The sequence below is a fragment of the Trichomycterus rosablanca genome, chromosome 1 (assembly GCF_030014385.1).
Source record: "Trichomycterus rosablanca isolate fTriRos1 chromosome 1, fTriRos1.hap1, whole genome shotgun sequence".
Classification (NCBI taxonomy): Eukaryota; Metazoa; Chordata; class Actinopteri; order Siluriformes; family Trichomycteridae; genus Trichomycterus; species Trichomycterus rosablanca.
This window is the reverse complement of record NC_085988.1, coordinates 52,994,660-53,010,849: the sequence shown is the minus strand read 5'-3', so window position 1 is coordinate 53,010,849 and position 16,190 is coordinate 52,994,660. Positions and strand designations below refer to the sequence as shown.

General features: G+C 38.5%; 1 protein-coding gene across 2 annotated transcripts in view; it reads left to right on the top strand.

Moving 5' to 3' along the window:
• Positions 1-16,190, top strand: part of cacna1c (calcium channel, voltage-dependent, L type, alpha 1C subunit) — a 243,825-nt gene that overhangs the window by 133,612 nt on the left and 94,023 nt on the right. For both annotated transcript variants that reach the window (XM_062994612.1, XM_062994606.1), the window contains exons 20-26: positions 3,160-3,289; positions 3,400-3,459; positions 5,232-5,338; positions 6,096-6,186; positions 6,354-6,461; positions 7,950-8,002; positions 8,096-8,242. In XM_062994612.1, the coding sequence (XP_062850682.1) occupies positions 3,160-3,289; positions 3,400-3,459; positions 5,232-5,338; positions 6,096-6,186; positions 6,354-6,461; positions 7,950-8,002; positions 8,096-8,242 (696 nt within the window). The remainder of the gene's footprint in view (positions 1-3,159; positions 3,290-3,399; positions 3,460-5,231; positions 5,339-6,095; positions 6,187-6,353; positions 6,462-7,949; positions 8,003-8,095; positions 8,243-16,190) is intronic.

Below are 16,190 nucleotides of genomic sequence, written 5' to 3'. Positions count from 1 at the left end.
GCTCCGTGATGTCGTCATGGAGGAGTGGAAAAGCCTTCCAGTGGCAACCTGTGAAGCTCTGGTAAACTCCATGCCCAGGAGAGTTAAGGCAGTTCTGGGAAATAATGGTGGCCACACAAAATATTGACACTTCAGGAACTTTCACTAAGGGGTGTACTCACTTTTGTTGCCGGTGGTTTAGACATTAATGGCTGTATATTGAGTTATTTTGAGGGAAGAATAAATTTACACTGTTATATAAGCTGCACACAGACTACTTTTCATTGTGTCAAAGTGTCATTTTGTCAGTGTTGTCCCATGAAAAGATATACTTAAATATCTGCAGAAATGTGAGGGGTGTACTCACTTTTGTGATACACTGTATATATATCTATATATATATATCTATATATATATATATATATATATATATATATATATATATATATATGTATATACTGTATAAAACCCCAAACCAGAAAAATCTGGGACAGTCTGGAAAGTGTATAATAATAAGTAAAATAATAATAGGATTAAATGATTAAAAGAATCGGTAGGAAGGGTGCAGGCTTAAGCTGAACGCCCATAATCTTCGATCCCTCAGACGGCACTGCATCAACAACCGCCACAATAACTGATATAATCATATGGGCATGGGATTACTTTGGCAAACCTTTGTCAAGCACTACAATGCAGAGTTATATGCACAAATGCCACTTTACTGTTCAATAAAGAAGCCTTATGTTAACCCTGTCCAGAAGCGGCGTTGACTTCTCTGGGCTCGGAGGCATCTAGGATGGACCATCATACAGTGGAAACGTGTATTGTAGTCAGATGAATCAGCATTCCAGGTATTTTTTGGAAAAAATGGACGCTGTGTGCTCCCATTCCATTCTCCCAAAGACAAAAAGGACTATCCAGACTGTTATCAGCAACGAGTCCAAAAACCAGGGCTTGTCATGGTATGGGGGCGTGTCCGTACCCGTGGCAAAGGTCATTTACACTTCTGTGATGGCAGCATTAATGCAGAAAAGTACATTGAGATCTTAGAGCAACATATGCTGCCCTCAAGACATAATCTTTTCCAGGGACATCCATGCATTTTTCAACAAGACAATGCAAAACCATTTACATTTTCGGCATTTAGCAGACATTTTTGGCATTTAGCATTTTGGGCATTTATCCAAAGCGACTTACAGTTGTATATATAGATGCTGTATGCTGATAGCTGATCAGAATGAATTAAAGGTACTCACTTCCCTTCACTTTTAATATTTTACTTAACGAAAATATTGTAATATAATAATAACGAGGGGCCCACCATGGGCCCCAGTGCACCTGCCCCCTCGTAGTTATGCCCCTGCTTTTTTATCAGAACCATCATTAACTTCTTCAGCAATTTGAGCTACAGTAGCTCGTCTGTTGGACCACACGGGCCAGCTTTCACTCCCCACATGCATCAATGAGCCTTGGCAGCCCATGACCCTGTCGCCGGTTTACCACTTTTTCGCCTTGGACCACTTTTGATAGATATTGACCACTGCAGACCGGGAAACACCCCTCAACAGCTGCAGTTTTGGAGATGCTCTGACCCAGTTGTCTGACAATTTGGCCCTTGTCAAACTTGCTTAAATTCTTACTCTCTCCCATTTTTCCTGCTTCTAACACATCAATTTTGCGGCAAAAATGTTCACTTTCTGTCGAATATATCCCACCCACTAACAGGTGCCTTGATGAAGAGATAATCAGTGTAATTCACTTCACCTGTCAGTAGTCATAATGTTATGCCTGGTATGTTTGTGTGTGTGTGTGTGTGTGTATGTGAAATAGTAGAAATAGAATTAGAAACAGTATATGTAAAGTGCAGTATGGCATGTAAACAACAGGTCAGTTATTAATGAGTTTGGGGGAAAAAATTAAACTAAATAAATACTCAAAAATAAATGAACATAAAAAATCACAATATTTCATAATGCTTTGCTATCGTTGCAAAATGAAAGCCAACCGTAAACAGCAGAACCGCGACCCAAATCAGTCACACAGCAACAGAAAATCATAACCACTTATCTGCTTACCTGATCTATATCCATGTGTTGTTCCATTAGGGATATAATCCACTTTATATAAGACCATCTTGTATGTTTCCAGAATATATAAATCCATACCCAACTTTTTTATCCACCTAACTAATGAAAACTATATTTATTCTCTTGGCTTTCCCGGTAAAAAGCTTAAATTGGTGATTCGTTTACTAAACTGTCATTTATAGAACAACCAATGAAGAAAGAGATTGAAATTCCGCCCAGAATGTGAATTCTGAAGCTCTGATTGTTTTATACATCTGAATCTCTTCACCAAATGAACCGATTCATGGAGTTGTTTATGCACAACATCATAATGAAACAGAGTGAGTCGTTTCTGACTCGTTAACTCAGTGATTCAGTTTGCAAGCCAGACTCTAAAGCACACAAATGCGTAAATGCTTAACGGGCCGGATCAAACAGCCTAACGGGCCGGTTTAATGTCGAGTTTTTTATTGTTTTCTTTCTTTTTTTTTTTTTTACTCAGTAACGGATGTTATTTAAAATGTAGCGAATTACAATTCTTAATACAAAACATACTTAAGTAAAAGTAAAATTACAGGTTGTAAAATCTACTTTGAAAAGTACAAGTACACAAAAAAACTACTCAATTACAGTAACGCGAGTAAATGTAATTTGTTACTTTCCACCTCTGGATTCAATGACTGCAGTGTAGAATTTATTTAACAGCTTCTGTGGCAGACCATCTTTCCTTAGTTGCCGCAGAAAGTTCATCCTCTGCTGGGCTCTTTTGAGGATGTGTTGGACTCCCACTTGATATAGCCACATGGGTTTGGGAGTATTTCTGAAAAACCTAAACACTGTTTACCACTACATTAAGAAATGCAGCCTGAACCAATACTATGTAAAAAGAAAGCTATACATAAATTTTAGGCAGAAACACTGCTGGTCATCTCATATAGAAATGTGAATAGTGGAACTGTGGGACTGTTATCTGCGAAAGGAGCAAAATCCAACATCTGTCATGGTGTGGGGTGCATCAGTGCCCAAGTCACAGATGACTTGCATATGTGAAACATTTTTTTTTTTTAATGTCTCTTTCTCTCTCCCCCCCCCCCCCCCCCCCTCTCTCTCTTAGGTTTCGGGTTTTATGTTATACAATTGTCAACCACAACATCTTTACCAATCTTATACTTTTCTTCATTTTACTGAGTAGCATCTCACTGGCAGCAGAGGATCCAGTTAAAAGTGACTCATTTAGAAATCAGGTAGTTGCCTATTTACATATTTATCCATACATGTGAATTCTCACATATGTGTTGCAATAAATGATTTTTTTTCATATCATAAACCTGCTCATCTGTGTTTTGTTTTCCAGATTTTAAGCTATGCAGATCACGTTTTTACAGGTCTTTTCACCATAGAAATCTTATTAAAGGTGATACATGTACACATTGCTTTTTGGTTATCATTAAATAATGTCTTTCTACAAACCCCATTTTCTGAAAAGTTAGGGCAATTTTGTAAAATGACAAAATAAATAAATTAATTAATGAAAATTAAAAAGAGAGAAAAGAATCTTTAATTTGGGCTCAGAAGTGCTTTAAAAACAGGAAACTTGCAATGCAAAGAACAAGCCATATATTAATTCTATAAAAAAAAACTTTAGGCCCAAGCTCATCACTGATAAACCAAAATACGTAAATGCATACAGTGGTCAGTAAAGTCAATGTTTTAACTTGGAAAAACAGACGTCAAGTTCTCTGAGTCAAAGACTCAAAGGAGAATCCACAAAGGCGCTGGGAAGACCAAGCAAGACAATGCCAGACCTCATTCTGTATAGGCTACTGCCTGCGGCCTGCAACCCCAAATCAAAAAGAGTTGGCACAGTATGGAAAAAACACACAGGTCTTTTTTACATTTACTTTGACTTAAGTTTCATTGCAGGCAGTATGAACTGCAATGAATACCAACAAAAAAAAGTTGGAAAAGGGGCAGTTTCAGGCTAGTAATGAAGTAAAAAAAGTAAGATACTGATGTAATTTTAACCAAGTGATGTCAACAGGTAATTGTCTTCATGATTTGGAACAAAATCAGTATCCATGAAAGGCTAAGTCTTTAAGGAGCAACGGATCCAATGGATGGGTAGAGGGGCTCTTGTGGGATCTCCAGTTTGTCAAAAAATGTATAAGAAAATAAATAACAATGTTCCTCAAAGAAAGATTGAAAAGGATTTGCATTTTTCTCCCTATACAGTGCATAATGTTATTAGACAATGCAAGGAAACTGGATGAATTTTAGTGTAGGGCACAGGACAGGGGCACAAACCTAAGCGGAATACCTGTGATCTCTAATCCCTCGGATGGTATTGCATTAAGAACCGTCATTCATCAATAGCTCATATAGCCACATGGGCAAGGGATTACTTTGGCAAACGTTTGTCAAGCACTACAGTACAGAGTTACATTCACAAATGCCACTTAAAACTTTTTTTTGTGCAAAAAAGAAGCCTTATGTTAACCATGTCCATGTCCATCTGAGATATACTATTACTCAGTGCAAATGTGTATTGTGGTTAGACAAGGAGATATTCCAGAGCCACACTATTATCAGGCACACACCCAAAGTTCGGGTTTGTCATGGGTATGGGGTTGTGTAATTTACACTTCTTGGGATGGCAGCATTAATGCAGAAAAGAGCAGCCTGCCCGCAGCCCTGACCTGTCCAACATAGAATGTATGGAGAATTTTGAAACAAAAAAATTTGACAATGACAAACATGTATTGTTGCACACCTTAAGATGTGTTTGCAAGAATAATGGGAAAAATGTCACCTGAAAAATCTCATTGTTTGGTATTCAGAGTGTCATTACGAAGTGGTAAATGCTTTAGTGTCCTAACTTTTTTGGAATGTGTTGCAGGTCAGAAACGCAGGAATAGATGTGTATTAATAAATAAAATGAAGCTGACCAGACAAAACATGAAATATCTTGGGTTCAAACTTTCTGCAATGAAAAAAGTCAAAGTAAATGTAAGAAATACTGCCTAATTCCCCAAATTAAGAAATTGCAAATTCTTGTTTTCATTACATCTTACAAGTTGTCCCGTTTTTCAGAAATGAAGTTTGTATATTTCTCACTACATTGCAAGTACATTTTCTTGTTTCTATTTACTTCTCCTGTTTACTGACTCTGGTGTCTCTTATATGCAGATGACAGCATATGGGGCTTTCTTTCATAAGGGTTCTTTTTGTCGTAACTACTTTAACATTCTGGACCTGGTAGTAGTCAGTGTCTCTCTCATCTCCTCAGGGATTCAGTGAGTACAGACCAAATCTATTAAGCCCAATTATGTAAAAATAAGTATTTCACTTATAATTAGTAACATATGTATTGTTTATAGCATAATTGGGCTAGGTGATTAGGTATAGGTATGTGTTAGATATGTATATTTATGACAGGCTTGAGATTTTAAAATTCTAGGAGTTTTACCGTGACTGGATTATTAGAATACATATTTCTCTTTTTAAACAAATCTTTGCAAATGTGACTTATTTGTTCATTTTATTGTGTGTTTTCTCAAAATTCATACATACAGCGTTTAATTAATTACTTGAGGGTATATTAATTTATAACACCATTTAAGTTTGGGAATGGAATCTTAACTCCTTGTTAATTATTATGATTTACTTACCAAAAATACACCACACATTGGTCACTTTATGCTTAAAAGAATGTTTCAGTATACATTTTTGACTCAGCATATTTTTAACAAATCCTCAATAAATGTATTAGGTTCTTCAGCTGTATGTTTAATAGTCATTTCTGTCATGTATTATGGTTTACATTTATCCCCTAGTTAATATCTTTGATACGCATTTTGCCTAAACCTTTAGGCTATACAATTTTTTAATTTATTTTTTTTACCTTAAATGTATGCCCCAAACAATTTTAGAAATAGCTGAATATCCGATATTCACCATGTCAGAATGCATGAATAAAACTCAAGTTGTTCACGTTGTCATAGATTTAAATTCTGCTTGATTAAGCTTAGTTGTATTCCATTGTGTGCTCAGCAGGTCAAGTGCCATTAATGTAGTGAAGATTTTGCGAGTTCTTAGAGTACTTAGACCCCTGAGGGCCATCAACAGAGCCAAGGGCCTTAAAGTGAGTTTCTCTAGTTCTCTGCAATCTGGCTGTTTGACTACTGTATTTGTCCCTGCTTCTTTCTCTCTTAGAGTGCTTATAATGTTTTGAAGTGATTCTATTTTTATACCCAAGGTACATGACATTTATGTTTTTAATAACATTCATATTATTCTTTGTATATTCAGCATGTAGTCCAGTGTGTATTTGTGGCTATTCGCACTATTGGAAATATTGTCATAGTCACCACTCTGCTGCAGTTCATGTTTGCCTGTATTGGAGTGCAACTCTTTAAGGTAAGAATACAGACATTGGATTAAGTAATTAAGTAATTAAAAGTAATTATGTAAGTTAATTTTTTATTTATTTATTTATTTATTTATTTATTTATTTATTTATTTATTTATTTATTTATTTATTTAACACATTTCCAATATAAACTACAGAGTGCTTTACACAAATAAAGTTGAAAAAATAATTGTAATAAATAACATAATACAAATTAAAACTTCACACCCAATATCAGAAAGAACAGATGTGTCCATTTACAAAAGCTAATGCATACAGACTTAAAAAAAAAAAAAAACCTCTAAGACACAAGTCTAATAGCCATGTGCAAAATATTCTGTAAATTAGAAGCGCAAATCACAAAAGCACAATTGCCCTTTCATTAATCATTTTATCTGTATTATAAAAGGAAACATTATTTCTGATTTGAGCAATATTTCTCAATTAAAAATAACAGACCTGTACCAGCTTATTTGTATGCATTGAGAAATTTAATTGCAATTTCTAGAATATGAACCTTTTTTAAATCATTGGCAACAGGGCCCAACATCAGCACTTATTTTTCCCCTTCAGTCAACTTAAGGACAATTCAAGCCAATAGTTTAATCACATCACATTAGATTCTGTGGTCTACTACAATCATTTTGCTTTGCAAATAGATTAAGCTGTGTATCATCATCATAAAATTGATAAGATATTAAAACGACAAATCAAAATTCCTAAGGGGAGATTGTACAGAGTAAATAAAATCAGATCAACAATAGACCCTTGAGGAACCCCATAAAAAAGATCACTATATTAGGATGTGGTATCTTCAAAAGACTCATTTCCAACAGCTAAAGGCAGGATATTTTTCATTAATTATTAAAATTCATCCCACCAGACTATAATACAGGTTTCCCAGTATAAGCAAGAGGAGGTAAAATTGTAAACAGCTGCATCAAAAAATACTGCTCCTCCAGTAAACCCTGCAGGAGAAAGTACCCAAGCCGCTTGCACAGATCGGGAGAAGAGGATGTTACCCATTGGATTTGTGTAGCTGTGATCAAACCGTTCATGCAGCCAAACCAGGACACCCCATCTTCTCCCTCATTTCCTCTGCTGCTGTTTTTAAAGACTTGAAGGTCTGTTACAGTAATAATAACGTACCTCTAAGGCAGCCAGCAGTGGGGGTGGAAAAATGTAACCTTTCAAACTCATCTCTCCAGCACAACCCTTTAATGTTTGGGCATAAATGCTCAACAGCATCCCACAATAATAAGTTATGGACACCGTATGCACTTAACCAAACAGAAACACAAAAAAGTTAAAATAACATAATTACAAGTAAGAGCACACATGAGACATCACCTCAAACCGGGGCCATCTTCTATCTTCATCATTTTGTATACAGCCCAAATGCATTTGAAATCAGATTGTAATAAAGTAAGTAATGTAAAACTAATCCTATTATAAGTTTTTTGTTTGCAGACTGTTCATCTAATTTTGTATTGCAGGGCAAGTTCTTCTACTGCACTGACTCCTCTAAACAGACACAGACAGAATGTAGGTAAGAATCAGTAATTTGCCTTGGCAATGGTGAGTTTCTAAAAACATTTTAATGGTATTAAAAATGGTGGTCTACAGTGAGTTTGTATTACAGGGGGACTTATATTCTGTATAAAGATGGTAATGTTGGGAAGCCAGAAAGAGGTCATCGTACCTGGGAGAACAGTGACTTCAACTTTGATGATGTTCTGCAAGGCATGATGGCCTTGTTTGCGGTGTCTACATTTGAAGGATGGCCAGGGTGTGTGGGTATTCGTTTTTCTTTTTATGTATCTATCTATGTATCCACATACATACCGACTAGCCTACCAACTTATTTCCTAACTTTTATCCTAATTTTAATCTAAAAAATTGAAAAGGGAAACATCAAGAATACAATACCATTTGTTTTGTATCTTAAGAAAAATTAAAACCAACATCTAGAAGTGTTAGATATCCACATAAGTTTAATTATGCAATCAGTCATACTTTTCATGACTTAATGGCCACTTTAATGGGAACACCTATTTTAATCTATTTTTGCACCTCTTTAATAGGAAAACCTACTCATATCCATTTTTAGATTTATACCTGGTGTCTGGAAGGGACATTAAAGTAAATAAATGATTACTTTCAGCTGTTCCTGTTAAGGGTCACCACAGCGGATCATTCATCCGCAAAAAATGATTTGGCACAGTTTTCACGCTTGATGCCCTTCCTGAGGCAACTCCCCTATTTATGTGTCTTCTCACTGACTAGATTCACATGACGCCATGCATATTTTGTATTTTTGAGTTCAGCCTGGGAGGACATTAGCTTACTAAGTACACTTAGCTCACTGTTATGTTAATAAAAACTGTTTGACGCATTAACAAACATCAGATGTATTTTGCTTTATGACATGGTGCATTATTAAGCTGGAACCATTATAAGTATAGCCCAATTTGGTTTATTAGAAGAATGTTTTAATTTCATCTATGTTCTAAATGCAAAAAAACAGGATGCAAAAAAACAGGGACTGAGAAACCTAAATTGATTTCAGATATAAACTAGAGAGGTGGACTTCTTAAAAAAATGCGAGTGTGATTGCAGCTCAGCATTGATGTATTATGTGGGGGGTTGAAAAGATATCTGATTTTGTATGTTCAAGCAAGTAATTTGTAGGGGTGTGAATACTTTTGTTTAGGCAGGTGACTGTGGCAGGTGACACATCAATGGCACGGCAAATTTAGAGTTGGAACAGCGTTGATATCTAGAAATTTTAAAGATGAATGCAAGTGAATGGGGCAAAAAACGGGCATGGCAGGTGAGCAGATGTACGTATCCAAAAGCTGTATACAAGCCACTGTGTCATCAATGGGCCAGAAGATTTAAAATTGAATGGGTGCATGTATACATAAGCTGTATACAAGCCACGATTTACAGTTCGAACAGCGTTGATATTTCTTAAATTCAAAAAATGAATGGAAGTAAACAGGACAAAAAAAGGGGTGTCGCGGTGTCATCAACGGGCCCGACGATTTTGAGTTGGAAGTGAATGGGGCAAAAAATGGCTATAAAAACAGGTGTGGCGAGTGAGCAGATGTGCGTATCCAAAAGTCGTGGTGTCATTAATGAGCCGGGCAATTTAGAGTTGGAACGGCGTTGAAATCTCAAAAATTCAAAAAATAAAAGGAAGTGAATGGAGCAAAAAACGGGCAAGGCGGGTAAGCAGGTGTGCGTATCCAAAAATTATATACAAGTCATGGTGTCATCAACAGGACGGACGCTTTAGAGTTGAAATGGCATTGGTATCTTGAAATTTCCAAAAATAAATGGAACTGAATGGGGCAAAAAAAACGGGGTGGCGGTGCGTATCCAAACATTGTATACAAGTCGCGATGTCATCAATGGGCCAGACGATTTAGAATCGGAAGTCCTGATATCTAAAAAAAATGATTAATGGAAAAGCTGTATTTAAGCCCAGGTGTCATCAACGGGCCGGGCGATTTAGAGTTTGAACGGTGTCAGTATACCAAAAATTCTTGAAAACGGGTGGAATAATAATAATTAGAAGAAGAATAAGACTAACGGATAACAATAGTGTGACTGCCTACAGCAATTAAACTAACTGGAATACTATTGGTCATGCAGATGGTGGTGTCTAAATAGGTTTGGTGATGAAGTTAGTGATGTCTGAATACTTTTGGTCATGCAGTTGGTATGTCTGAATACTTTTGGTCATGTAGTTGGTGGTGTCTTAATACTTTTGGTCATGCATTTGGTGTCGTCCAAATACTTTTGTCATGCAGTTGGTGGAGTCCAAAAACTTTTGGTCATGCAGTTGGTGGTGTCTGTAAAGATTCAGCTTTCTCACAGAAGGCTTATTTCTAGGATTTTAAGATCCTTGATTGAATCCATCTTGCTCCCCACACACTGCAGGTTTCCTGTGCCAAAGAAAGCAAAGCAGTCCTAGAGCATCACCGAGCCACTGCCATACTTACTGGCAGGATGTTCTTTTTAGCATATTCTTCATTCTTCTCTCTTCAAACATACTGCTGATCCATATAAAATAATTAGTTTCAAAGCAGCTTTACAAAAATCCAGGTCTAAAACCCCTAATGAGCAAGCCTAGGGCATTGAATGAAAACCTTCCTAAATATTAGGAAGCATCCTTGAGAGAAACCAGATTGAAACCCTCACTGGCCTGAAGTACGTTTGAATTAATTAAGATAATAAATAATAAACAACAAATTGACTGACTAACTTGATTGTATTTTATGAACAAATTAAAAAAAATGATTCCTTCAACACACTGAACAAATTGGCATGGGCAAACAAGCGAGAAAAGTTTATAGAGCATTCACTTTTTTTACAATACGCTGATGCATTGATAAAATATAAGTATATCATGATTGGGTATGTCATTAGTAGCACAGTTAGCCACAGCAATAAGGAATGCTACCTGAAACTGTAAGAAAATTAGACATCAATCCTCTGTTGATACACCATTGAGTTTTCGTGGTCCTAGCTTATGGGGACCAAAAAATGAACCAATCATATGGACCAAAAGACAGTGGAAATGTGCTGTGGACACAAAGGAGCACCATTGTTTTTAGCGAAAGGTGCAAAAGCCAACACCTGTGTTAGAAATTCAGCATACAGGAGCCAGGAGACACATACAGGTGTATGGGCACAGCTTGGAAGACCGACAGAATCTGACTAGGCATATTCTGGGGAGACTTTATATACACAAGAAATGAGGGGAAGAATTACAGAGATCAAAGAGAGGATGAGGAAGGGTGATCAGAGGGGGGTGCTGGAAGGGTGTTGGTTTTATAGTGGGTAATATAGGACAAGGGTGAACAAAAGGGTTTTTGGCATTGTGAACAAATGGTGACGCAATTAGGTGTGGGTAGACAGGATTTAGGGGTTTGTAGGAGACGGGAAAACTTGAACCTCTCAATTGCCCCTTTGATTCTCCTAATGGAGAATCACAAAACAATAATTCACATGAGACAAAGACAAAAACAAACATTTAAAGAGGTTATAACTATACAGAATATGACAATGCCTATTTCTGTAAAGTTATGCCAAGATTGTACAGGAAGTATGGTGTCTTCAGGTAAGATGTGTCCATGGAGCTTGGGTGGTTAGTCGCATGCCGATGTCACACCTCCGTTGTTCAGCTGCGTGTGATCCCATGCAGTAAAACCATGTGTGAGTGTGTCAGGTGGACATGTTGTTCCAGTGGGCTTCCACAGTACCAGTCAACCAGGTGGGTTGCCATGCAGACACTCAGTTCTCTGGGTAGTTCTGTGGGAGACACAAAGAAATGTACGCAGTGAACTGTTCTTTGTTGAGTTAAGTCTAATCAATTGATTTAATTAATTAATTAATTAATTTGCTTATTATGTAAGGTTACTTGCTGCTCCTCCCTATCTGTCCCTCAGGAGGGGCTGCTATGGTAATGTACAGTGTGTGGAAAAGTCTTCACCACAGAGTTTGGCCCCCGTAGTTCTAGACACTATAGTTCTTCTCTGTGGCTCTGTACGTTACCCACCCCTCCTCTTTCTGACCCTAACACTCAATTCAGAGGAGCAGACACAACCTTACAGTGAGAAACATGAATCCATGTTTTCTTTCCCTCACATTTCACTGCTGAGTCAGTAATGAGCAGAACCTGATATGGGCCATCCCATCTAGGTTCTAAGGACTGTTTGTCATGCTTCCTCACCATGACCCATTGGTCTGGAATTATTGTATGACCTCCTTCAGCTGGTTTACCCCAAGTGTTTTTGACCTGAGTGTGAGCCTCCTGTACTGCTTGCATGAGTGTTTGACAGTAATTAAGAAGTGCATCTGACAACAAATGCACATCTGCCTTACGGAGATCAATGACACCTGGAACTAACATGGGTCTACCTGTCAGAATTTCATAAGGGCTAAGGCCAACAGTTTTGTTGCTAGTTGCCCTTATACTGCAAAGTACTGCTGGCAAGGCTGCTGTCCACTTTACTCCCTGACTGTGGAGTTTGGTCAATTGTTCCTTGATGACACGGTTTGTACGCTCTACCTGCCCTGAGGCTTGTGGTCTGTATGGACAGTGAAGTTTCCAGTTCACTTTTAAAAGTTTACTTACAGCCTGTACTACCTGTCCAGTGAAATGAGTGCCTTGAACAGACTCAATCTGCTCAGGGAGCCCCCACCTGGGAATAAAATCCTGCACTAGCATCTTAGCAGTGTGTGCCGCAGTACCTTTAGAAGTTGGGTAGCCCTCAATCCAACAAGAAAATTTGTCTATTACAATTAAAACATCTTGCTTTCTCTCGCATTTAGGTAATGTGATATAATCTACCTGTAAATGGCGAAAAGGACCTGGAGGAGCCACTGTTTTAATGGCAGGAGTTTGCATCTGTGGTGCAGTATTGACTTGTTTGCAAGCAACAAAATTTTTAACAACTGTTCTAGCTTGTTCCCTGAATTTAGGATTCCACCAGGAGTGCGAAAATTGATTAACCATCTTTGCCACCCCATTGTGGCCTAAATAATATATTTGTGTAGCTAGGTAAGGAAGTAATGATTTGGGTGCAACAAGTTTTCCCCCTTTGGTCCAGACACCATCTGGAGCAACCTTTGCACCTGAATCCAGCCATGTCCACAGTTCCCAGCTTGGAGAATCAGACTGTAACTTAAGGATGGAAGATATGTTATTACTGCTACACTTGGTGTTAGTAAGTGATGCAATGCTTGCTGGTGGTAAAGAACTTGCCCTTTTAGCCGCTTCATCAGCAAGTCTGTAGCCTTGTGCTTCAAATGAAATGCCCCCAGTGTGTGCTTTGACTTTTACAATAGCTAAATCTGTGGGTAAGTGAACTGCCTCCAAAAGATTCTGTACCAAATCAGCATTTTTAAGAGGGGTGCCTGCAGCCGTCAGGAATCCTCTATGTTTCCACAAATGCCCAAAATCATAAGCCACCCCAAATGCATAACGAGAATCTGTATAAACCATAGCCCTCCTGCCTGATGCAAGTTTACATGCTCAGTTAGGGCCACCAACTCAGCCTGCTGTGCTGAGTAAGAAGGAGGAAGACTACCGCTGGCTAAAGTTTGGTAGCTGTCAGTTACTGCCCATCCAGATCTACGCTGACCATCACTGTGGGTTGAGGAACCGTCGGTAAAAAGAATCAAATCAGGATTATCGAGAGGGGCATCTTTAAAAACAGGATGAGGATTAGATAATTCAATGCAATCATGGTCATCTCTTTCCTCAGTGGCATCAGTCAGTGAAGACATCATAAGAGAGGAAGGACTGTTAATGGGTGCATTCTGAATTACCACATTAGGAGCTGTCAAAACTGCAAGCCAGTTACCCCATCTGGAGGCTGTCGCTGACAAGACACGACCATTATTGAGTAGTGCTGACACAGAATGAGGACCTTTGACTATTACTGTTTGTTCTAGTGTTCGTGGCGCAAATGCTAATAGGGCAAGATAGGTAGCCTGTACTGCTCTTAAACACGGACCCATTCCGCATGCCACAGTATCTAATTTTGCTGAATGGTAAGCCACTGCCCGTTGCATACCACCATGCTCCTAAGTTAGACAGGATGTCATGATCGTCAATTTTCATGTACATAAACAGTAAAAGGCTTGTTTGGATCACAAAGGCAGAGAGCTAGTGCAGATACCAAGGCTGATTTGAGCTTGACAAAAGCAAATGTGCTATCATCTGTGTGTGCAACAGGGTCATGTTGTCCAGGGTTACCTTTAAGCAGGTTGTATAGTGGTTGTGAAATTGCAGCATAAGAATCTATCCAAGGTCTACAGTAATTGCATAGACCTAAGAAAGCTCGCAATTTGTGCACTGTAGTTAGCAGTGACATTGCATTAATTGCAGAGCTTCTAGCAGGTAAAATTCCTCTAGAACCCTGGTTAACCCATTGTCCCAAATATTGTACACCAGCACAACACAACTGTGCCTTGTCACGACTGGCCTTGTGCCCTTTGCTAGCCAAAAAATCAAGAAGTGCCCTCATGTCTTTGTCATGTGTATCCTTATTCTCACTACTTAATAAAACATCATCAACATACTGAATAATGACTGATGATTGTAAAATGTGCTCTGCCTGAGAGAGGTGTTTCCTGAGTGCTTGATGGTAAATAGTGGGGCTATTATGAAATCCCTGTGGCAGCCATGTCTATTGGGACTGCACATCCCCCACTGTGAAAGCAAGCCAGGGCTGGCTTTGCACTGCTAATGGAACTGACCAAAAACCATTAGCCATATCAATGACAGAGAAAACACTGTGTGTAGTGGGAATGCCATCAAAGATGGTAGATGGGTCAGCAACCAATGGAGTTAGCTTGTCAATATGCTGATTGGCTACTCTATAGTCTACCGTAAGCCGCCAAGTTCCATTAGCCTTACGGACTGGCCATAAAGGACTATTGGAAGAACTATGTGTTTTGACCAAAATGCCTCTTTTCTCAAGCTGATCAATGATAGGTTGAATACCTTTCAAAGCTTCACTGTTAATAGGGTATTGTTTGGTGCAAGGAGGTTGGCAACCTGTGAGGACGATTGGTTTCATATCCAAAAGCCCACAGTCATCCTTATCTTCAGACCAAATCATATGATCAGCCAAGTCAGATTGTTTTAAAGAAGCAACGTTCCAAACACAAGAATCATCAGAAAGTGACAGAGAGCAGTTCAGCCCCCTTCAGAAAATCCATACCAAAAATGTTTTCAACTTTCCCCACCCAAAATTGCAATGAAATTGTTTTAGGCCCTAGATTAACAGATATGGGTGTAGACAAAGTTAAGCAAATTCCAGCATTACCTATTCCCTCAGCTGTGATGTGTTTGTTTGTTAAATGTATTCCTAATGATACACACACTGTTTCTGACAGAGTAGTTACTTGAGCCCCTGTGTCTACAAGAAATGAAAAATTATGTTCCCTGATTTGAACATCAACAAAAACGTGGTTCTCAAAAACTTTACTGATAGCACACAGATAGGCTAAAGCGGCTGGGCAAATTAGTTTAAAGCTGAAGCAGAGGGAACTGTTGAGACCCCTGTGCATCCTTGCACTGCCTTCATTATTATAGCTAACTGGTCCTGTGATATGCCATGAAAAGAATTTCCTGCTGATATTTCCTGTGGAATGTCCTCCTGACTATCATTCACATTTAAACGTTTTCTGCGATTATCTGCCTGTTTTTTATGACAATCTTTTGCAAAATGACCGATTTTATGACAGTAGTGACACTCCTTTTTTTGACTATAGGACATCTTACTGGAACCCATGTTAGATCTGTTCGCAGTAAGGGCATGTATTGATGCTGAAACATGGTTTGGTTCCAGATCCAAGTCTAAGCGGTCAAGTTCATTTTTAAGATCACCCCACTTAGTTTTTCTCCAATTTGAAACAGCTGTCACCAGAGCCTGTCTGAGATCTGGTCTCAATGATTCAACCAGCTGTCCAAAATGGGGACCTTCAGTGGTTTGATTAATGTTATCGCTGCTGTACTGATCAATCCCACAAGGACGCAGAAAAACCCTTTCAAATCGCTCGCAATATTCTGCCACCGATTCCCCTTTCCATTGTTTACAACAGGTTATCTGTCCCCAGTCAGTGGTCTTACGACACTTACGGCTAATCCAGTCTCTAAACATGTTCCACCCCTCATCAATGCTCTGGCCTCTGTCACCAAGGCCATCTAACAC